The following is a 25,260-nucleotide window of genomic DNA, read 5'->3' as shown; positions in this document are numbered from 1 at the left end:
CATAAAAGGTTCTAATCTTTTCACTAGCAGTTTGGCCCAAAGTTTCATATCTAGGTTAATTAAAGATATGGGGCGGTAGCTTCCGCATAATTCCGGGTCTTTGTTATCCTTATGGATCAGAGTGATATGGGTCTCCTGGGATTGTCTCGGCAAGAATGCACCCCTCATCAGATCGTTAAATAGAGATGTTAGTCTTGGTTTTATTACTGAGAGGAATGCTTTATAGTACTAGAGAGGGAGTCCGTCAGGTGCCGGGCATTTATTGGGGGGACTGGAGGTTATCAATTCTTCCACCTCGGCCTGCGTGACCTGTGTGACCAGGGAGGAAGCCTCTATCGGATCTAGTCTCGGCATATTGATCTGGCGGAGGAACCCGTCTATTTGGGCGGAGTGGTTCTCCGGAGGGGGAAGATTATGGGCATTTTTTAGGTTATATAAATTCGAGTAGAGCTTTTGAAACTCTTCTGCTATGTCTAAAAAAGTGGTCAGAGTCACAGCTGTGGGGGATTTAATAGCCCTAATCTGTTTTTTTGCTCTGGCTTTTTTGATTAGGGCGAACATAAGCCTACTACCTCTATTGACTTGAGCATATATCTTATGCTTAAAGTGAAGTTGTTTTTTATTGAATTTAGAGTTAAACAGAAGCTTCAGGTCTGCTCTTACTGCCATGAGTTTATCTAAGTTTTGTTTCGTTTGGGAAAGTTTCACTGTCAACTCTAATTTGGCAATCTGTAAGAGCTTCTCATCGATGTCTTTTTGTGTGTGTTTCTTAATGCGTGAGCCAGGTTTATCAGCAGACCTCGCATATAAGCCTTATGAGCTTCCCAAACCATCGGAGACTCCGACCCCTCCGTTGAGTTAAGGCAGAAGTATTCTTCTAGTAGTTTAGTTAGTTGTTCTCTGTCCTCTAACTGGTCAAGGAGTGAAGTATTGAGAGACCATCTCCACTCCCTGGTGAGCAGCTGGGGTGACCGAATAGTTACATGTACGGGGGCATGATCTGAGATCGTCATTGTATCGATGTCCGCCCCAGTCAGTGACGTGAGGAGGGTGGAGGAGACCAAGATGTAATCCAACCTTTGGAATGTGGAGTGCACCGAAGAAAAGTGTGAAAAATCTTTTGTGGTAGGGTATAAAGAGCGCCATGCTTCCACTAAGCCGAGTTCCAAGAGCTGTCTGCCCAGCCTTTTAAGTTTGCTTTGCGAGATCTGGGATCGGCCAGAGGGGGAATCTAGTGCGGGATTGAAGGTGGTGTTAAAATCACCTGCTAATATTACTTGGCCCACACTAAAGTGTTTCAGGGTCTCTAATTGCTTCAGCAACCAGGGTATCTGCTCTGTGTTAGGCGCGTAAATATTCGCTAAGGTCAGTTTAGTGTTGTTCAATGTGCCTCTTATGTAAAGGACTCTACCCTCGTCGTCCCTAAACTGAGCCTCCTCAACGAAATTGATTGTTTTATGTAAGAATATGGAGACCCCTTTCGAGGCCGACGAGGGGTGAGTGCTATGAAAAGCTTTGGGAAAAAGCTTTCCCGGTAGGGAGAAGGATTTATCTCCCTTGAAGTGGGTTTCTTGGAGAAAGAGAATTTTTGTGTCATACCTCTTGAGAAGCAGCTCAAGGTCGTGTCGTTTTGAAGGCGAGTTAAGGCCCCTGACGTTAAAAGACGTGAGACGTAGTCCGCTCATGACGGGGGATCCTGTGTTAAGGGTGAAAAAACAGACAGGCGTGAGAACAATTCAAGATGACGAGTATTTGAGAGAAAAAGTTTCCTCCGATGATGCTCCTCCAGGAAGCCTTCACACTTGGATAGGACAAGGATGGATATGAAGAGGAAGCGGAAAGGCTAGGAAGGGAAGAAAGGGGAGGAAAAGGGAGGGAAAGGCAGACACAAGTGTTGCTAATAAAAGGAGAACGCAAGATTCCTTTCAGCAGAAAATCTCTGCTGGTGAGAAGAAAACTTATCTGGATGCACTCGGGTGGGGGTCAGCCGACTCCCCACTTCAAGTCCACCTTGTGGGCGGTCTATTGAGATCCCACAGAGTCACGGACCCTGTCAGGAGGTCAGAGTACTAGTTAGTGCCAGGACAGTACAGGCACCCACCTTATCCTCTAGAAGGGAACGTAAGGGCTAAACGCCCCGTAAACATCTTACATGTAATGGTAAACAATCAACATAACATGCAATACGATCGGCAAACTGTTAAACCAGCGATAATCAATAGGATGCATATGAAAAGTCACCAGTCTCTGGGAGATGTGCCGGAGGATTGGAGAGGATTCTTCAGTATCCCTCAGGAAGTTCCTCTGGATATCTGGTCTGAGCAGTTCTCCGTTCTCGCACCTCTTCGTACTGCAAAAAAGGATGTTGAGATGGAAAGCTATAGGGAAAAAAGGACCCCTTCACAGGGCAGAAATCATAGGTGGTGCAAAAGCTGCCCATGGGGTCTGTTCTAACAAAAGAAAGTCAGAGCAAAAGAGTCATGGACTCTGCAGTGTCTGGTCCTCACGAGTCCTGCCGGGGTTTCTTCTTCTTCCCCTTGGGGGACCTTGAGCTACCCGCCATCGACCAGTCCCCTGGATTTTCAAGTGGTTGGAACTGAGGTGGATCAGGGAGCTGCCAGTTAGGGAGATCAATTGGCTCAATATTCAGGAGCTCCCACAGTTTTTGCATGTCTTCCTGGGTGTGAATATTATACTTTTTGCCTTTAATGGGGATGCTGATGCCAAAGGGGAATAGCCAGGCATATCGTATCTCCATTGATTTAAGGACCTCCAGTAATGGTCGCATGGTGCAATGCTTTGCTAAGGTGGAGGGTGCAAGGTCCTGGAAGATCAAAACTGAAGAGTCTACATATTTCAGGTCTCTGTGGGATCTGGCTGCTCTCAGCACTGCGGTCGTGTCAGGGAAGGCAAGTAACTTGCATATCACGTCCCTGGGGGGTTCCGAAGTGCTAGGCGGGGGTCTGAGGGTGCGATAAATTCTCTCAATATTGATGGTAGACGCTCTCTCCTCCCCCAACAAGGCCCTGAAGATTTCTTTTGCGACTTTTGCAAGGCATTCATTGGCGTAGGACTCAGGAATACCTTTGAAGCGTAAGTTATTGCGCCTATTCCTGTTTTCGAGATCCTCCTGAAGTAAAAGAGCTTTATTCAGGTATAGGTGCTGCTCCTTTACTGCTTGTTCTAGCTGCAGAGAATGTGAGGTAATGGCGGCAGATGTGGACTCCAAATCTTCCACTCTTTGACCCAGGTGTTAAAAATTCATCTTTTATCTCTGCCAAGTCAGAGCTAATGGGGCACAGTGCTTGGGATATAAGATTTTTCATAAATCCCCTGGAGACTGACTCACCCTCCTCCCCCTCCGACAGCAGCTCCTTTTCCTCCGCATGGTTAAGTGCCGGGGCAAGCTCTCGTGCCGGTGCCATCTTGGATGGGGGCCCGCGGGGAACGAGCGGTCCGTTCCCTGAAGAAGCGCTGCACATTTACTTGCATTTCCGCCGGTTGCGGGGTGCCCTGCAGGTCTGTGCCCTTTTCTTTCACTGTCTTTCCCATCTTTCTTTAGGTTTACCACTGCTGTGAGGTTCTGTGGCTGCCCATGTGTAGGAGCGCAGCTCTCAAGCAGCCATCCCGCTCGGCGTCCAGGCTCCGCCCCCCTCCCTGGTTTATTTAATAATACCGTGTTTACAACAATTTTTGCAAATTATCTGGCTCTGTGCATTATTCCACACCTCACCGCTCACAACTACAAATTGTGCCCGAGGGCACTGGCATCCGAATAAAACAAATCACAATTAATTGCCAGCCACAAATAATAATAATAGAAATTAGCGCTCACCATAGCGCTTTGTGGTGTCACAATTGTGCTTTGTGGTGGCACGTCAGCCATTAGTGGCATCTACGAACAGGAATAAACCCTCTGTGACCTTATAACTGCCATTGCAATTAATCGCTAATCACATCGTCTAAATTACCTACAACTGTCATTTCAAATTTAAATGCCAGCCATTGTGTGGGTAGTACCTCCGCTTAAAGTCAATAGACGGAAATGTCAGATTCAAGTGACAATGAACAGCAAAGGAACACAGGAGCAAAGATCCCTACTCCATCCCCCATAATGCCATTTACCATGCCATATTACCTGGGAGCCCATTGACTGCCTAGATATAATAGAGAACAATATCAGTTCAGCAAGTTCAAGCAGAAGATGAAAGCGCCTTACCGTCTGAGCCCTCTCACTAATGAGCAAAAGATGGAGATGTTAGTGGGCCAATTAGAAGGCGCCATAGCTAGAGAGGTCAAATCCTTACCTAGAGAACATAGGAAGACGGTGGATCAGACTTTTGAGAGACTGCAGAACATCTTTGATAGCAGCACTGCATCCAGAGTAAAACAATGCTTCTTTGACAGAAGACAGAAATCACATGAAGCGCTCCGAGAATATGCACTGTTACTACAAGAAGACATTAAGGCCGTGATCCACACAGATCCAGTAGTAGCGATACGTACAGATCAGATGCTGGAAGGCACAGTCACAGAAGAAGTCAAAAGACAGCTGTGCATGCTGTCCGTCCAGAACCACAGTCTCTGTTTCTTAGACTTTAAGGAACTGGTCATACAGGTACTAGGTGGAGAAGTCCTGACAGGGACTGACGCAACATCAGAGGCCTCTCCCTATAAGAGGAAAGAACATTTATATGCAGAATCCTCAAAGAATGTTGTGGTGTTACAAGTGGGTCAGAGCCAGTCTTACGGGAAGGAGATCCTCAATATTGTAAATAAGGACATTGCAGTAGTAGCCCATAGTTTATCTGCCCTCTGCAAGAAAATGGAAAAACTGCAGGCAAGATTAGACAGGCAAGAGGACTCAATAGTCCTGCCACACACGGGTAATCCCTGTCCAGCTACCACATCTACCAGAACACAACCAAGTAGCCCAGACCCAGTTATCTGCAGGCATTGCCAGAAGAGAGGACATACCGAAAAAGACTGCTGGCAGTTAAACAGATATCCCCTGAGGCTAAGGACCGCCCCTCAGGGAAACCAAGAGTAGGTCCTGAAGTCCCCTGATGGTTCTCAAAGTACGTGGGACCCTGCCCGGAGGTTATCATCCACCTCAATGACATACCTTTTCCAGCACTACTCATTGCAAGATCTCAGCTGACCATACACAGAGCCAAATGTCAAAAGTATTGGTCCTTAGAAGAACTAGCACTAGTGCAGAACTGCCCCGTCAAGGCCTCTTAGTCATAGATGTAACAGAGAGAAATGCTCCAGCCATCATTTTCAGCATAAATATTCTTAGAAATTCTTATGGATAAATGCTGGAAGCCTTACGAAATTCCATTCTTTCTGCTTTACAAGCCCAACAATGAGTCTTACATCAAACTATAAAAGTCTTGTTCACCCACCAGAAATTCACCAACGATAAAGGTCAAGTAGGACATGCAAGGATAAAAGACGTAAGACCGATAACTTTGAAAGCCAGTACTGAAACTATTATATGGTGTCAAACTCGACCAGTTCTTCAAGGAAGAGATTACCAAGCCCTGGTAGAGCTGCTTCAATTGGAAGAACATCCAAGTATCATGGCAACCCAGAGTATAGTAAACATCTCAAGAGGAAGAGTGCCTGTTCGCCTACCTAATATAGGAGAGTCTGCAGTACAATTGAAGAAATATTACCCAGTGGCACAAATCTCACTCTTACACGTGGACGATATCCTCACCTTCTCTGGAACAGAGGTTCAACAATATACAGAGTTTCGACCACAGAAATAGCCAACCAGAGACCCCCTTGGTGGGCTGAATTACTAATTGGGAATACTGCCACCCCTGCTATTGAGAAAGGAGTAGTCAGAGTGGCTCATAAATTTCACCAAGCCTTCAGTAAAAACCCATTAGACTCTGGCTGAATTGAAAGTGTCTGTCACTACATCCCAACAGGATCACATCCACCAATTAGAGAAAAATACCGACCCATAGCACCAGCCATGTATCAACCTGTAAAGAAACTAATGAGAAATGAAAGACACCAAGGTGATACAGGAGAGCCATAGCCCATGGGCAGCCCCACTGGTACTGGTGAAGAAAAAAGATGGAGGTATTCATTTTGTATGGATTATAGAAAATTGAGCAATATCACGCATAAGGATGGCTATCCTTTGCTCCAAATCAAAGAATCCCTCACTGCTTTGGAATCTTTCTTCGCCACCCTAGATTTGAGTAGTAGATACTGGCAAGTACCCATGGCTCCAAAAGACAAAGAGAAAACAGATTTTCCAACTTAATGGGGCTATTCAAGTTCAATTCTATACCCTTCGGCCTATATAATACTCCTGGCAATTGTCAAAGACTCATGGAAAGATGCTTTGGGCATAAGAATTTTGAAACGGTGCAGCTATATCTGGATGATATCTTTATATACTCCAATACTTACGACAACCATCAGAAACACCTGGCTCAAGTGTTCAAGATACTAGTTAGCCATCACCTGAAGGTGAAACCATCCAAATGTCATCTGTTAAAAAAGCAAGTATGATACTTGGGACACGTTGTGAGTGCAGAATGAAATAGACCTGATCCAGAGAAGATTGCAGCAGTACAATAATGGCCAATACCCAAAACTGTCAAACAAGTGAGGAGTTTCTTAGGATTCGCAGGATACTACCGGAGATTTATACCCAATTTCGCCAGAATTGCTAAACCATTGCACGAACTGATCCGGGAACATCAAAACAAAACTGCAGGAAAGCCATCTACATCACATGGGAGAAAAGACAACAAGAAGCTTTCGAAATCCTGAAAAATAATGTAATATCCCCTCCTGTAATGGGATATCAAGATTACAACAAACCCTTTCGAGTATACACTAATGCAAGTAAGCAAAGATTGGGTGCAGTATTAAGTCAAGTCCAAGGTGATAAACAGAGAGTAATAGCATTTGCAAGCCATACTCTGAAAGTAGCAGAAAGAAATGACCAGAGCTACAGCTCATTTAAATTGGAACTCCTCGCTCTCGTCTGTGATGTGATGGAGATTTTCAAAGATTACTTGATTGCATCCACATTCGTAGCTTACACAGAAAACAACCCCCTGTACATTTAAAGACAGCAAAATTTGGAGCTTTTGAGCAGAGATGGACTTCATAGCTAGCCAACTTCAATTTACTATCAAACATAGAGCTGAAAAGAGTAATGCCGACACTGATGCACTATCCAGACAACCAAAATCAGTAGATTACTCCACAGAAGAAGATCAATGGGAGGAGATAGAGTTGCCTGACTTTGGTTGCTACAATGTACAACAGAACGTCATCCAAACTGCTGATACTAATGAAGCTAAACCTGTGGAAGAAAAACAGTGGATTGGTCTTCAAACTGAAAGTCACACCTTAGGAGAACTCAGTCTGTTCTTGATCCATGGTACAGTACCTGTCAGAGTGAGAAACGGGAAAACAGATTCAGAGTTTTGCCGATTGTGGCAGTAAAGAAAAAGACTCTTTGTAAAGAGAGGTCAATTGTACAGAGGAACTATAGATCCTATTACCTATTCGAAGATACAGCAAATACTCATTCCGTGAAAGAGATGCACATCTAGTACTAACAGTATACTATGACAAATCTGGGCACTTTAGAGTGAACAAAACAGAGAATACCACACAGAGAAGATTCTATTGGGTAGGAATGAGAAGAGATATAGAGACGTGGTGTTCAGAGTTTCAAACATGTGCTAAAAGAAGAAACAACAAAGCTAACTAAACAACACAAAAAAATGTAAACACTCGCATGAGGCAGGTCCATAAAAGGAACAAGAGTCTGGCTAAAGAAAGAGCATCAAACAGGAAAGGTAGACGACAGATGGGAAGCAATGGCTTACACTATAATAGGAATGCCCTTTCCAGAAAAAGACCTGTACCAAATTGCTCAAGATGGAAGAGTCCCACAAATTGTTCACCGAAACAGGCTAAAACTTTGTTTACTGGACCCTACGCCCGAAGATACATTAGAAGAAGACAAAAAAAAGAACAGAAAGTACAAGAAACCTTGGTGAATTTGACATAAAAAATTCTCAAACATGGTACTTAACTCCTGCAATGACTTTGGTTGGACCAAGCCCATTGGATTACTTCTTGGCAATATCACCCAATGTGAATGAAACTTCAGTACCAACAACGTGTAGATTTCCAGATGCACAAAGTTCCAGTGAAGACTCTGAAAATGAGACTGTCAACATCCCCAGATGTTCCCAAAGGAGTAACTTTACCTTTGTAATTAGTTAGTTAATTTGGTCATGTGTTTAAAACTCAATAGAAGACTTAATAGGTTAATAGTAACATTCAACTTTTAGTACCCTGAAGAATGTTAACCTCAGTCTATAGTTCCTGTTTTCCCAAAGACTATCTCCCACATCCAGCTTCTCATGACTTGTTACAGCTGGCACAAGCAACTTGTTATGGACTGTGCCCCCCAAGTTGTGCCTGGAACGATACCCTTAGTTAGTGGTAGTGAGGCTTTCTACCAGGGTTCTTAGAAGGACTGCCTGGATCTTAGTTAGGTTTGTTGTCCCAACTACAACCAGAAGGACAAAGACTCTAATGAAGATTAATCAAGAATAAAAATTGTAATGTTTGATTTGCATGACTGCATAACCAAAGTTTTGTGCCACTAGGTGGATCGTATCAAGAATATCTAAATATGACAAATGTTGTTATGCATAATCTTGTTGTATATGAAACTTCAAAAATGCATTATTTTATGACTGTGGAGAAAATACATGTAAGGGCCCCATAGCTCTTTTGAAGTAGGTGGTAGGGTGCCTCTTCAAATCCCTTGCTAAATAAAAAGTCAACTTTAATTTCCCAGACATTTTGTCATATTCTCCAGCCATCCACCTGCTCCGACCTCAAAGAAGAAGGGAAAAAAATGCAGAGGACGGCTGTTCTCAAACAACGGGGAGATGTAGTGGCCTGGAAATAGGCACTACATCGCACTGTTTAGTTATGGGAACTGGTAATATAATAACCAGCCAAAAGGTTTAATCTGAGTCAGTTTACACAAGGGATGCAGGTAGCCTAGCAACCAGATAGGCTGTCATTGGCTGCAGACAAACTTGTCAGGTGACAGAGAAGATAAATAGCTGGACAATGGTCGCAGGAGCCAGAGAGTGAGACACACCAGGCAAAGCAAGTGCCAGAGAGTAGATGGAAGAATAAGTTTAAGAAATAAATAAAGAGAGTAAAGGGTAGTGAAAAAAGAGAGGAGCACCAGGCAGAGAGAGAGAGAGCGCCAGGAAAGAAATCTGCCTGACAGGAGAAAAGAAAGTGCCAGGCAGGAGATAGAAGAGAGAAAGAGAGAAACAAGACAGAAATCTGAGAAATCATGAGCAGCTGAGAAGTAGAAGCAGCGAATAAAAAACATAAAATAAAACAGATGTAAATCTGAAGAGAGGGAGATAAAGAAATAAAGAGATATAAATACCAAGAAAGATAGAGAGAAGAAATCTAGAGTAATCCCCTAGTACACGGATGAGTTAGACACAGGTGTTTACATTGTTGCAATTTGTGTATCAGTTATTATGCACTGATTGTGATAAAGAAAACTACCTCATCTCACTGTCTTATTAAATAATATTGTGGTTACAATTTAAGCAAAATATCTGTCTCTGTGTATTATACCACACCTCACCGCTCACAAATTGTGCTCAAGGGCACGGGCGTCCAAACAAAATAAATTACAATTAATTGCTAGCCACAAATAATAATAATAGAAATTAGCCCTCATCATAGCGCTTTGCGGCATCATGATAGCGCTTTGTGGCAGCACGACACATGTCCAAAAAGATCAAAAGTAGTTGAGCTGTTGCTAGACATGAGCTTCAGGGCACAGGATATATAGCTGCATCCTGTGGGCACATTCGCTATCATCTGTATTGTGTCTTCGGACACCCCTACAGCCACTGTCTGCATTGCCAGGCCAACGTGGTGCCCGACTTGGTGGAGGTCCCTCAGGATAAGGGTCCTAGGCTGGTAAAGGGTAGTGAGTTGGATTAGGAGGTCAGGAGACTAGAGAGAGAGGAGGGAGTCACCTCTTTGTCCTCCCACCCAGAAGGTGGAATTGGTGAGGAGAATGGGAAATGGTGGATAGGAAAAAGGAAAAAAGACTTTACAGACAAGAAAACAACAAGGGAAGAAAAGATCTCCCCATGCCCCAGGCCAATTACTAAAGAAATGACAGACTGGTTCCCCTCTGGTCAGGCATTCAAACTGTTTTCAACCTCTGGAGGTGACCTCACATCTTCTTCATTTGAGGAGGAGCCAAGAAAAGGAGAAGGGCTGATAGGGGACGTTGCTCTCTGTTCTTCAGGGGGACCAAGAACCCCTAGGGGAGAGGTGTGCTTGGCTCCACCGGACTAAACATTCCCAGATCATTTAACCTTTCCTCACAGGACATGATTTGCAGACCATTCCCCATCTTGGTAATTCTTCTCTGAACTTGCTCCAGTTTGTCTATGCCTTTTTTAAAGTGGGGTGCCCAGAACTGGACACAGTATTCCAGATGAGGTCTGACTAAGGAAGAGTAGAGGGGAATAATTACCTCACATAATCTAGACTCTATGCTTATTAATACATCTCAGAATTGTGTTTGCATTTTTGGCTGCTGCATCACATTGTTGACTCATGTTCAGTCTATGATCTATTAGTATACCCAAGTCTTTTTCACATGTGCTGCTGCTTACCCCAATTCCTCCCATTCTGTATGTCCTTTTTTCATTTTTCTTGTCCAGATGTAGGACGTTGGATTTCTTCTTGTTGAATATCATTCTGTTAGTCGACGCCCACTGTTCAAGCTTTTCTAGATATTTTTGAATACTGTCTCTCTCTACCCTAGTGTTAGCTATCCCTCCTAGCTTTGTGTCGTCGGCAAACTTGAACAGTTTCCCATCAATTCCCTCCTCTGGATCATTTATAAAAATGTTGAACAACACTGGGCCTAGGACAGAGCCTTGTGGTACCCTACTTGATACATTATTCCACTTGATTATGCAGCCATTTATGATTGGTGCAGCAGCAAGAATGAATTGCTAAAATAGAAATGGATAGTGAGAAAGCCTTGGTGTGGTTGGAAAAAGACCGCATGGCTATGAGGACATGCCAGGAGGTGTCCCTGCAAGAGGATTTTGTTACCAAAGATCCAAGATGCTATTCCTTGGGAGGAAAAGTGGAACAGAGTGCTGTTGCCAGTGAGCTACAATGGACTGTCATGGTTGCTGCAAGCGACCGATGTCGACAGCAGGTGGCTGTTGCCAGCAAGCAGAGAGACTATTTCTAGAGGTGCAAGGGTGTAGATCAGTGAGCACCTGGTTGCCAATTATCAGGAGCTAAGGAAAAGTCCCTGACTGGATTGCAGGTAGAGTCTTGGTGTCTACTGGTCTGAATTTTGGGCCAAAGTAGCCTATCCATTTGTCTGGAGAAGCTGTCACAGGAGGTGAAGAGTGCATGGAGTGGTGAGGCCATTCAGCAGACTACTGGTTCTGTGTCATGTGGGCTTAAAAAGACTGATAAATGCAAGGTTGCAAATGTTTTGCTGGAAATGTCCAGTATAACAAATTTCATAAATGTCACAAATGTCATAAATGTATGTCTTATGTAGATGTTCTGTGCAAAACTGTATGGGCATTCTGTTATGTGTATTGCACAGCTGCAGCAAATAAGTGGCTAATGTCTGCAAAGTGTTGACTGTCTGAAAATGTATCAATTTATGTCCTGTCACGTGGTATGAGTGAGGATATAAATGTGAGTGATTGAGAGTGGGAAGAGAGAGTCATCGTTATGGGCTCCATCTAAAGTACCACCAAGGAGAGAAAGTCCAGAGCTGAATAGGGGTACCTTCAACCCGCATGTAGTGAAGATGGAAGAGAAGGAGAGGTTCCACCAAGTGCGGGCTCCCATGATGAAGAGAGAGTGAAGCCCCCAAGAGAGAGAGAGAGTGAGCAGTAAGTGAGTGCATTCTTCCAAGGCCTAGTGCAGAAGTACTCATTAATAATTGTTTCACACCCGAGCATCCTGTAGTCTGGGACTGCCAGGTGGAGGTACTCTACTTTCATAGTTCACACTCCAGCGTCCGGATGTCTGGGTCCTGCTGAGTGGAGGTACACATCTTTATTTAGTTACACACCGGCATCCTGAAGTCTGGGTCTGCCGTGTGGAGGTACTCTAGTTTATCTAGTTCCTGCACTTTTCAAATCAGTGCCTTGTGTACTGCTGACGTTATGTAAAGTTAAGTTGTTCCAGGCCCTGACCGTTCCCTTGGTCCTGAGGTATTCTATCATTGTCTGTGGTTCAATTATCTCCCCACCGATGTTCAAGCTGGTGGGTATCGGAACTGTGTTATCACCCGTGACAATCTCAGCGCCTGTTCTCCCATTGATTGGGCATCCCCATGCTGAGGGTGTCCGGCCCTGTCGGCGTGTGTCCTTCTGGGAGGGAGCATGGTAAGTGCTGCTGTGACAAGCCAGCATCTTGCCCTCCCAGCTCCTCAATGTATTCCATGTGTCTGGGGTCACCCTACGGTCTACTGCAGCAGCCTACTTCTTCTTGGCATCACTAAGAGCAGGATTGAATCTTCTGTGCCACACAGTCATGCCTGCAGTAATGCAGATGTACTACCCAGAAAAAAGAAATGTTCAAATAGCTTACAAATGTTTGTACTCCACGTTCCTCCTAGGACTGCTCAAAATGGCGCCCAAACTCTAACGCTCTCCTCTCTCCAACTCACTCCTGCCAAAACCTTCCCGCCAGATCGTTGGCGCCAAAAAGACCGCACCCTGGCCAGGTGCAAAGTAGTGGGGAGGACTACCCCATCAAAAGGACTTTACCTGTAATTAAAGACAACCCAAAAGGGGAGGAGTTATCTGCCGCTGCAGACTCCTTAGGCCAAACTCTCACAAACCCCCATGTGAGCAAGATGGATACAGTGCGCATGCACCTGAGACTATGCCCTATCTTCAAGACTACAGCTGGACTGTCCCTCAGGAGGCATCCATTATACTGGGAGGAGGATCCCCAACTAATCTGTCTTTCCGCCAGTTCCATGTATCTTGCTACTACTGATCAGTGATCTGATGTGGCCACCGGGGATGCCACAGAGCCCCCACACCCTATCTACACTTTTAGAAGAAGTAATGTGACCAACCAGGTGGAATACCCACCGTGAATATTGATCCACCACCAGAACTCTGTCATGAGGGACTATATTACAGAACTCCTACGTGCCTTTGTTCTAGAGTTTGGAGACTCCGACTTTGCCTTCCATTTCACTGGGAAGCGTCAGGCCGGGCCCAGCACATCATTGCAACCACCACTGAGGAGACCCGCTACATCTCCCATTACAGTTGTGGACACTTCACCCTCTAGTGGGAGCTCCATTCAAGCCTCCACTTCCACCGCCAGTGCGGTAATATCAGATAGAGAGGAGGAAAGTGACCCAAGTCTGCGACGCAGCCTGTCGGAAAGTTCTGTGATGGAGGTGCTGGTGAATGACCGGTCTCCGTCTGTCATATCAGTTTCTGACTCTGACAGTGAGGGAAGTCAGTGAGGGAAGGTTCCTATTCAGCAGACTGTTACTACCTGCCAACAGATTCCAATTTCCATAAAATACATAAGAGACATTTGTTCCTGACCCCCGTTAAGCCCCTATTTTTCAAAAGACTCTAAAGTTACCCCATTTTCATAGTTCAACACATGCTTTTGCTTTTCACATTGAAAAGGTTTATAAAGTTATGCAACATTATAATGTTTAAGTAATGTGTAATATATAAGTGATGTTTAATATAGCGCGCATTGTTTGCTTCACCTGCTCATGCCTAATTTAAAGTAATATATTTTCCCATAAGTGTAATATGCTAATTTAGAAATGTGCAGCTTTTATATGCCACCGTGTGTTTGAAACTGTGTGCATGGTATGTATGATTTATGTGTATGACTGGAGGTTTCTTGTGTCCCCCATGTCGCATCTCAGTGCTAGCTGTCCATCTGGTCTGTCCCAGCAGGCGGGGCCTTCTTTTCACCTCATTCTACGTTTTTCAGAGAGAGTGATGGTCATTCCACTCTTCTATTGTTTTTTCTGCCAGTCGCCCTTTCTAATTTTTGTGGTGGTCACAGTGTGTTTCATACTCAATAGAGAAAGTGATGGTCATTCCACTTATCTCAGTTCTTTAGTCTTTGGGGAGAAGAGTTATGAATGTGCTCCATAGCAAAACTAGTATCCCTCAATTCTGTTCAACCTGGTAGAATTTCCAGCCTTTTACCTTTTGTAGCACTCCATTATTTGTAGTATGTAAGCTCGTTTGAGCTCCTTACTCCTACTGTTTCCATCAATTGATTAGATTTTACTGTGGTTTTGTTTCTGTTCCCCCTGTTTTGTAATTGCTGCGAAATATGTTGGCACTTTATAAATAAAGATTATTATTATTACCTGCTCAGTATGCCAGCTATGCTGACATCTTCAGCAAGCCCAAGCAGAGACTCTGCCACCCCATAGACCCTATGACTGTCCTATTAATCTGCTTCCATTTACTACTCCACCCTGTGGTCACACATAGCTCCTGTCTGTCCCTTAGAGGTAAAATATATCTGAATAAGTTAAAGGGAATCTTGAAAGATGGTTTATATACAAGTCCTCCAAAAGTTACAGCAGATCCGCAGCCGACTTCAACAATTCAATTGAATGAGTGAAATCTGCGTCAGATCCAAGACAAAAAAAACTGCATAAAAATCCACACCAACAGTTGCATTTTACTTCTCCCCAATGAAAACCCATGCTCTATGGGCTCGTTTTTCCAATGTGTCCTTGATTAGCATTTACTTAGTACCCAGCCTAATATTTACCCAGGTTCCGAATGGGGACACTTTTAGTTTTTCTTCTAGGGCCACTTTAAGTACCCAATCCTCCCCTGAAGGTAAGTCTTTACTAAACTGGACTTCAGAGGCGCATATAATCTGTTTCATATTAGAGCGGGTGACAAGGAGAAGATTGCCTTCTATCCACAGAGCTCAATTGACCACATCAACATATGCTTAACCTCTTAACGACTGTCCATATGGCTTTTTCTGGCAGTCGTTAAGGGGCCTTACGGTGCTGCTTCAGAAGCCTGGCATGGGTCTCCCATGCCAGTGGGAGCAGGTGGCTGGCTGTCGGATGACAGCCTGGCACCTGCTTAAATAGCAGGTACTGGACAAATTTGATCCCCGCTGTTTAACTCTGTACATGCCATAGTCAAGAGACCAATCAGCAGTAGTGCTCATGAATGAATGTAGTAGTTACTTAGACAATTATGATAGAAATCGATAGGTACAGTAGCTATGTTTGTAAATGTAGCCTTTACTGGGAGTAATTTAATAATAGTAATAAAAGTTAGGTTATAGTGGCCGGGGAACCTCGGAGGGCCATTGGGTCCAATGGACGGTCTAAAAAATATATGTTAAGTTTGGCACCAGGTACTTTAGGCGTCTAAATTGAAAGTTTGTGATCTGACAACTTTCTATTATAACCATCAGTTACTTTTCAGCAATAGGTGCTACTGGTGATCTTGTGTGGGATTGGACCAGACAGGCTTAGCCTTTGCTCCACACGCATCGATGAGTTTAGACACCTACGGCCATATCGGAGAATATTGTTAAGAGACCAGGCCATGCCAATAGTGTAGACGCCCTGTGATATAAATGTAGTGTGCCATGCCAGTCCAGATGAGAAAAAATACATCTGTAGAAATTCCCACCCTTGAAACATAAATGATCTTCTTGTCGAAGTTAAAGGAAATCTTCAGATTTACAGCACAAGAAATAAATATTACCTCTAAGTTCTATAACAGTTAATAAGGTTCTCCGCAGAGAGGAATCTCCCAGAGGAGATGAATCCTGCCTGGCTGCTCTATAAAAGCGGCTGAGTTCTAACATTGTGTCTTATGGCCAATGATCGTCCTCCAAGATTACCTGCAGCCACACGACTCTCCAGCAGATCACAGACTAGGAGGGGAAGTAGAGGTTGTGCTGTAAGTAGATTGGATTTATGTTTTCGGGCTCATGAATAGGAGAATAGTGAATATATATCATATTTTATAATACTTTCCATTCCACTATATTATGATACACCGTACCTTTTATTTTTTAAATTCATTCATTCATTAATTGAGGAAATGTAATATTTTTATCAGTGTCATCATCATCCGCTTCTAAGAGTTTCTATTAATTATAACTTCAGCATTTAAAAATATACAAAAATCCTGGTTTTGTATACATAGTATTTTATATAACCTTACATTACACTAAAATGTAGTATTTTTAACCCCTTAGTGACACAGCCATTTTTGGCCATAAGGACACAACAGTTTTTGGGGTATTTTTATCTTCACTTTTCAAACGCCACCCTTACTGTTCTGCCAACGCGGCCGTGGGAGGGCTCGTTTTTTGTGCGGCAGGCTGTAATTTTAATTGGGTAAATATAATGTGCAAAAGCACAACAATTCTGCCATTTTTTTTACAACGTTAGGCAAATTTCACACAGGCTAGTGGGATATCGCGTTCGACAACATGTGATTTTGTAGTGGATGCTTGTAGCAAAACCGCCTCGCATCACTTGGCTGAAGTAGCAGCCACGGTGTTACGATGCTGTCGCTTACCCTATTGAAGACAGTGGGCAATGCGATGCAGGAGCACACCAAATACAGGATGTGACACGAGTTTTTCCCATGATGCTGGAAACATTGCTCACGTGTATGATCCCATTAAAAAGAATGAGGTTCACATTCGTGCATGAAGCTGCTTTACTAATACAGCACAAATGACATAATACATTTTTTCTGAGGGTCGGTACAATTACAATAATATCAAAATTATTATTTGCTTTTTTAGGTTTTTCACTTTTACACAATAAAAACCTTTTATTTTCTTCTAAAATTTTTACATTGAAAGTGTCATAAAAAAAATTTTTCCATGAGAAAAGCTTTGTGAGGACTTGTTTTTTTTTGCATGAGGAGCTATAGGTTTCATTGGTACTATAGCGGGGTACAGATAGCTTTTTGATAACTTTTACTGCATTTTTATGATAGGCAAAATGAACTAAATAAGCATTTTGGCTCAGTTTTTTTTCATAGTGTTTGCTATGTGGGATAAATAATGTGTTCAATTTATTGTACATCTCGTTACGAATATGAGGATACCAGATATGTGTTTTTTAAATTTTCTTTTTATACAAAGAAGGGAATGTGTTCAATATGCATTATCACTGACAATAGCGATCACAGGTCATGCCAGGCTGGGACATCATTGTCTGGTGTCCAGTTGCCACTTTTTATCCTGCACCGCAAACAGCATGAAAAAACACCTAAAAATATGAGGCAAAATTAAAATAAAAAAAGACGTATGTATCTCAAAATGGTACCCATAAAAACCACAGCTTGTCACACAAAAAACAAGCCCTCACAGAGCTTCATCTATGAAAAAATAAAAAAGTTATAGAACTTTGAATGTAGCAATTTAGAAAACAAAATGATTTCCAAAAAAGGTGTTTTAATGCGAAAAAGGGAAAAAAAGAAAAAAAAAAAGAATTTTGGTCTTGTTGTTATTGTACTGACCCACAGAAAAAATGAATTTATGCTGCATGATTAACGCTATAAAAAAACATCCAAAAAACAATGGAAGAAATGTTGTGTTTTGTCTCCCTGCTATCATAAAAAAATAATACAAGTTTTACAATATAATCTACGTAAACAAAAATGGCATCAATAAAAACTACAGTTTGCATACAAAAAACATGCTTTCACACGGCCATGCCGATAGAAAGATAAAGAAGTTATGGCTTTTGAAAAGTGGATAACAATCCCCCCCACCCCCAAATCATCGCGTCCTTATGTCCAAAATAGGCCATGTCCTTAAAGAGTTAATTAACATGTCAAAATTAGTACAAAAATCTGAAAATAAGGAGTATACGAATAATTGGAAAAACACATGTCCTTTAACTCAAAATACATTTTCAGTAGGGATGAGCGAGCACCAAAATGCTCGAGTGCCCGTTACTCGAGTCGAACTTTCAGTGATGCTCGAGAGTTCGTTTCGAGTAACGAACCCCATTGAAGTCAATGGGCGACTCGAGCATTTTTGTATATGACTGGTGCTCCGCTAAGGTTTTCATTTGTGAAAATCTTAGCAATTCACCAAAGTCATGTAAAAAACACAGAAATGGATAGGGCAGGCGAGGAGCAACATGCAGGGCTGCATTTCGGGCTCCGAGGTCTCACTATTAAGCCACAATAGTGGCAAGAGTGAGACCCCCCCGCCCGCACTGTCAGCATAACGATCGTTCTCCTCTGCCACAGCTGTAACAGCTGTGGCAGAGAAGAACGATGTTAGCCCATTGAATTCAATGAAGCCGGCAATACAGCGCTGGTCCCTGCGCTGAGCCAATGACAGGCAGCAGTCACTCACCCATTCATGAATTCATGAATGGGTGTGAGTGAGAGCTGCCTCTGATTAGTCAGGCTGTGACCAATTAGAGGCAGCTCATTCAGCAGGCGGGGATTTTAAATCCCCGGCTGCTGAATACTACAGAGAGCAGTTCAGGAGAACTACCAGCTGGCCGCGGCTGAACTCCGTCTGCCGGGACCAGGTGAGCATATATATTTTTTTTATTTTTACACATTTCTGGATGAATTGCAGGGAAGGGCTTATATATTTAAGCCCTTCCCAAAAATTCATCCCGCACTCACCGGCAGCCCATTACTTTCAATGGAGCCGGCTGTATTGCCGGCTCCATTGAATTCAATGGGCTAACATCGTTCTGCCGGGACAAGGTGAGTATATTTTTTTTTTACTTTTTACACATTTTAGGATGATTTTCAGGTAAGGGCTTATATTTTTAAGCCCTTCCCGAAAATTCATCCTGCGCTCGCCGGCAGCCCATTGCTTTCAATGGAGCCGGCTGTATTGCCGGCTCCATTGAATTCAATGGGCTAACATCGTTCTGCCGGGACAAGGTGAGTATATTTTTTTTTTACTTTTTACACATTTTAGGATGATTTTCAGGTAAGGGTTTATATTTTTAAGCCCTTCCCGAAAATTCATCCCGCGCTCGCCGGCAGCCCATTGCTTTCAATGGAGCCGGCTGTATTGCCGGCTCCATTGAATTCAATGGGCTAACATCGTTCTGCCGGGACAAGGTGAGTATATATTTTTTTTACTTTTTACACATTTTAGTATGATTTTCAGGTAAGGGCTTATATTTTTAAGCCCTTCCCGAAAATTCATCCCGCGCTCGCCGGCAGCCCATTGCTTTCAATGGAGCCGGCTGTATTGCCGGCTTCATTGAATTCAATGGGCTAACATCGTTCTGCCGGGACAAGGTGAGTATATATTTTTTTTTACTTTTTACACATTTCTGGATGAATTTCAGGTAAGGGCTTATATTTTTAAGCCCTTCCCGAAAATTCATCCCGCGCTAGCCGGCAGCCCATTGCTTTCAATGGAGCCAGCAGTATTGCCGGCTCCATTGAATTCAATGGTCAGCGCTCGTTTAATCGAGACGAGCACCGCATGGTGCTCATCTCGAGTAACGAGCATCTTGAGCACCCTAATACTCGAACGAGCATCAAGCTCGGACGAGTATGCTCGCTCATCTCTAATTTTTAGGAATTTCAAAAAAATAAACAAACACAGTGGACCCACGTACATTTTTCACAAATGTCAAAACATCAGATATGCACATCAATTTTTCCAGGCTTTATGCCATTATATATTTAGCATGGTTTCTTACGAAGTACTTGTATTGTATTCTGGGAAAATACAACTTTTCATTCATGAGATTTTTCCAATATTATATTTTAATTACCTATTGAAGACCAGCTTTATGGGTTTTTATGGTGGTCACTAAAGTGCCTTAGTCTAGGTCACCATGTTTTTACAGTAAATTCTATTTTTATTATTATAAAAAGAGCTTTTATTGTGCCAAAGTAATAAAAAAAATAAAAAAAATAGGAATTTCGTATTTCAATATTCATATTGAACCAAAGAATACAGTTAGTAAAAAAGTTGTTTTTCAACCATCTGTTTTACAAAAAGATGACATGAAAGACGATCAAAAACTCACAGTAACCCCAAAATGGTACCAATGGAAACTACAAAATCCATCCCAAATTAATACCTCACATAGCTCCATTGGTGGAAAATTAAAAGTGTTATAGATCTTGGAATAGAGCAAAGAAGATGCAATTTTTTTCAAAGCAGTTTTAGGGCCTAGTCAGACGGGCGTTTTTGCACGCGATTTGCGCATGCGCATGCGTCCGGCGATTTTTTTTAAAACCATGGTATCGGACACATGAGCGCTTTTTATGCGCTCGTCTGATAAATTAGAGAACAGAAATCACAGATCGCACCTATCTGCGATCTGCGATTCCTGTTCTCTTCTCTATATGCGCTCAATGGGGCCGGCGGCAGCAGCGCCGACCCCATTGAGAACATATAGTGGACAAATCATTCTTCTCTGCCACAGCTGTAACAGCTGTGGCAGAGAAGAACGATGTTTGCCCATTAAATTCAATGGAGCCGGCAATACAGCCGGCTCCATTGAAAGCAATGGGCTGCCGGCGAGCGCGGGATGAATTGTTGGGAAGGGCTTAAATATATAAGCCCTTCCCTGCAATTCATCCAGAAATGTGTAAAAAAAAAAAAAAAAAAAAAAAATACTCACCTTTCTGCTGCGGTCGCCGGCAGTTCTCCTGAACTGCTTCTCTATAGTATTCAGCAGCCGGGGCTTTAAAATCCCCGCCTGCTGAATGAGCTGCCTCTAATTGGTCACAGCCTGACCAATCAGAGGCAGCTCTCACTCACACACCCATTCATGAATTCATGAATGGGTGAGTGACTGCTGCCTGTCATTGGCTCAGCGCAGGGACCAATCAGATTTTGAATTTCTTAAAAAATGTATATTATATGCCGTGTGTGTGTTAAGTCAACTCATTTTCAAGAGAGTCTCTTTCTTCACAATGCAGAAAGTGCTGGTCAGACCATCTCTATATGATCTCTGTTAGTGAAAGGAGAATGTTTTTTAGAATCATTGTGAGTTAACTGAACAAATTCTCCTAAAAATGGCAGAAAGGAGGATCTAATAATGTGGGATTAAAGGAGGGATACATTTGAACGTTCAGCCTCCATTATATTTAACTCTAATTTCTTTCTTGCAGTTTACAACAATTTTGGAAATTCTTCTTGGATATGCAACATCACAATTATACTAAAGTGACGGAGATTTTGCTCTTGGGAATTCCAAATTTAGAAAGTTTCAATGTTTGTTTTTTTCTCCTGTTGCTGATAATTTACTGTGTGACGGTATGTGGAAACCTCCTCATCATCCTGGTGGTGTCCTACAGCAGATCGCTCGACTCTCCCATGTACTTCTTCCTCACACAGCTCTCTTTTACTGATCTCTTACTCACCACCACCATTGTACCCAACCTGCTCCACATTGTGTTACATAAAGGAAGTTTTATATCTTTTATTGGCTGTTTGACTCAATATTACTTCTTTTCAGCCGCTGAGGCATTGGAATGTCTTCTCCTGACGGTGATGTCCTATGACCGGTATCAGGCCATCTGTAACCCTCTACATTACACCTCAATCATGGACCTCACATTTTGTATAAAAGCCGTTCTATTGTGCTGGTTGGTGATTTTTGCTACAGTGTTGATGCTTTTTTTAACAGTGAGCCATTTTGATTTTTGTGGACCGAACGTCATTGACCATTTCTTCTGTGACTTGGAGCCTTTACTGGAGCTTTCCTGTTCAGACACTTTTATATTGAAACTGGAGACTGTGTTTTTAGTTCTTTTTCTTGCTATCTGCCCAGTTATTGTTATTATAGTTTCTTATGCCTACATTATCTTCACCATACTGAAGATTCCATCTGTGACCGGGAGAAAGAAGACCTTCTCCACCTGTAGTGCCCATTTGTCTGTGGTGTCTCTATATTATGGGTCACTTATTACCACATATGTATTTCCACGTCAGCAAAATGCAAAGACATTACTATCATTGTTCTACACTGTTGTAACTCCGCTTCTTAACCCTATGATATACAGTCTGAGCAACACAGATATTAAGCAGGCTCTTAAGAAACTTTTCAATAATTTGTTTGTAGGATTTAATTTAAACTGGGCTGTTGGTCTTTCTGCCTCACCCCATAAAGAAAAACCCCATCTTGCCCTTTATTCTTCCAGTTAACAATTAGGCATCATTCACAAGGCAGAAGTAGCTGTGTGAGTCTGTGTGTGTACAGATCACTGTGTATAGTGGACCTGTGAATGGCTAACGTGAGTGACACTGTGCCAAGAAACTGTTCCAGTTACTATTGGCAATCACCTGTTGAAGTTACATTGAGAAGGGTACTTAGAGACTGGTCTTTTGCCACTTATACCCACCAAGCTGTGTGCCTGAACACTATGTATAACATCCAAGCTCTGTGCCTCAGTACTGTATGTAACCACCACGATTGAACCTTGTTTGACAGACTGTAACTTCTACACCAGTTGCCTAATTTCAAGCAAACTTCTTGTCAAGCTAAGTTTTCCTGAGTTTGTGTACCTCAAGCTGGGTACCATGTAAAAATATATAGGGTACACCCAAAATCCACATTCTTGGAAGTTGCACACAATATTGGGACAGAGCTTGGTGATTACACATAGTATTGAATTACAGTACTTGATGAGTTTTAGTAGTAATGAAAAAGTCGTTCTCAAAGTACTACACCAGGCAGATGCCACTTGTAGCAGAAACAGTCTCTTGGAATTGGCAGTACAGTAGATATTCACAGCAAGCAGTTGCAGAGCTTAACATGGTGGCTGGGTAAGTCATTAACTTAGTCCAGGGCGACTGGCTTGTGCCTGCTTATGATACAGTTTGTAGACATGAAGTTGCCCGCAGTCACCTTCAATATCCAGAGCTGCCTCTACTCATGAGATTGTCACTCCAATAATCTCAATCATGTACAGCAATCCAGTGCAAGGTCCATGGCGAAGTCCTGGTTAGTTACCGCACCGTCAGATCTCTTGGTCACTGCTCTTCTCAGCAGGCTAAACTACTACCGTGGAACCTCCTCAATGCTTACTACTTTAGCCCAGGGCAAGTTTGCAATGGTTCTGCAGCAATATGGCAGTCACTAAGAGGTCTTGGAATAGACTATAACCTTTTTGTGACAGCCCAGTCTAAAGCTGGCAGTAGTCATGCTATTTAACACCTTAGAAGACACAGTCAAAAGCATCTAGTTCCTTCAAGTGGGAAGGTACTCCATCTGTTACTCATCACTGGTGCACAATGCCATTGCAGGGTGCTGATGGGTTACTGTGGCAGTTGGATGCCTCTGTTCTACAGAGAATTGAAGCCTTTTTGCCTGCCTGTCACAGGCACACATAGTACACTGCATTACATACAGTGCTGTGATAAAGTATTTACCCCTCTTCCAATTTCTTTTATTCTTACGAATTTGTAACTTTTAAATGTTTCGAATGATTAACTAATTTTAATTTAAGATATGAAGACAGCATGAGAAAACACAAAATGTGGCCTTTAAATGGTCACTACAGTTATTTAAGATCGATATATTCATAATCTCATTGCTGCGTCCACTTGGCGTACAAAAGCGCCACTCTCAGAACGGACGCAAACGTGTGCATTTAAAACCGCAGACACACACATATAGTACTTGCATGGACCAATTGCATCTCCCCAGAAGGAAGAATGGACAACTGTCTCTAACTGATCAGGGAAAGAGGGGCACCCTTGGCTAAAAGCGAAGTCATCGCTTCGATAAAGGCGGCCCCACTGTCTTCTTCTAGTGACCTGGTTATCCCTAATCAGGGAGCTGGAGAGATGCACTAAACACACAGGATGCAACACTGTTCAGACATACATACTGTACACAGAACATGACTGCACATAAAGCACATGTCTGGCACTCTGCACATACCTAACATACGTCGCTGTTCACACCAACATACAGTATAACATATACCACATAGTACATGACTGTACACACCTCATGTCTGGCCACTTGCACAGACATACAACACAAGTCACTGTTCACACCAACAGGTAGTGCATACAACACGGACCCCACCCAGAGCTCACATGCATACCAATGGCAAGCCACAGCAGTCCAAGTGTCCTCACTCCAGGGGAATAGGGAGAGTAAGCCACAGTGCTGACATAGGGAACAGTGTCAGGCATCACCCATCTGACAAACACATAAGATATCAGACGTCTGGGGGCTACACCTTCCCAGGGATAGGGAGAAACCTGCAGGTAGCCTGTACCTGTGTGGTCACCGTACCACACACTACACAATGCATGCACCCCAGAAACTGTCAGGAGGGGAGGGACAGCAGGTGTCCAGACCGTCTTCAGGGGACGAGAGAAAGACACTACAGACAAGCATGCTCTGAGTGGGATAAACAGTGATACATATGGCACTAAAATGACCAACAGTCTCTCCCAAGGGTTTTTTACTGGTATTTATTTGCTGCATACCAGGGGGATTGGCTGCTGAAGAATACAACACCAAGCAAGCTCAATTAACCCCTACCTGTGAAGGTGTGTATAAGAAAGCCTGTAGAACCGCAGGTCTCAGATGCACAACCTTAACACTCATTTATTCAAAAACCCATGTGAAAAAGTAACTACCCCCCAATCCTAATAACTGGTTGTGCCACCGTTGACAGCAACAACTGCAGTCACAAGTTTGCAGTAACTTGTGATAATTCTTTTACATTCCCATTGAGGAACCTTGAGACACTGTTGCGCAAGTTATATTAATTTGGCTACATTGGATGTTTTCGAGCACGAGCAACTCACTTATGGTCTTATCACAGCATCTCAATGGGATTCAAGACACTACTTTAACTAAACTGCTCCAAAAGCTTCATTTCGGATCTTATGAGCCATTCACAGGTAGGCTTGCTTGCTAATTCGGATCATTGTCCTGAGGCACAACGCGACTGCGCTTGAGCTTTCATTTCAGAACTGATGGTCGGACATTCTTCTTCAGGATTTTTTGCTAGAGATTAGATTTAATGGATCCATCAATGATGACAAGTCACCCAGTTCCTACCTCCGACTATCACATGACCACCACCATGTCTGGCTGTGGGTATGATGTTTTATTGTAGAATGTAGTGTTATTTTTTTGCCAGATGAAACAAACTCAAGCCTTCCAAAAGGTTCCAC

General features: G+C 42.9%; 1 protein-coding gene across 1 annotated transcript; it reads left to right on the top strand.

Moving 5' to 3' along the window:
• The first annotated feature begins 13,237 nt into the window (after positions 1-13,237).
• On the top strand, positions 13,238-22,263 carry LOC136610460 (olfactory receptor 1468-like). Its single transcript, XM_066589688.1, has 2 exons — positions 13,238-13,587; positions 21,228-22,263. Exons 1-2 carry the CDS (start codon positions 13,238-13,240, stop codon positions 22,261-22,263), a joined length of 1,386 nt encoding a protein of 461 aa, XP_066445785.1.
• The last annotated feature ends 2,997 nt before the right edge of the window (positions 22,264-25,260 follow it).

Source organism: Eleutherodactylus coqui, chromosome 2 (assembly GCF_035609145.1).
Source record: "Eleutherodactylus coqui strain aEleCoq1 chromosome 2, aEleCoq1.hap1, whole genome shotgun sequence".
Classification (NCBI taxonomy): Eukaryota; Metazoa; Chordata; class Amphibia; order Anura; family Eleutherodactylidae; genus Eleutherodactylus; species Eleutherodactylus coqui.
The sequence above is the reverse complement of the archived record's forward strand: the minus strand, read 5'-3'. Positions and strand labels throughout refer to the sequence as shown.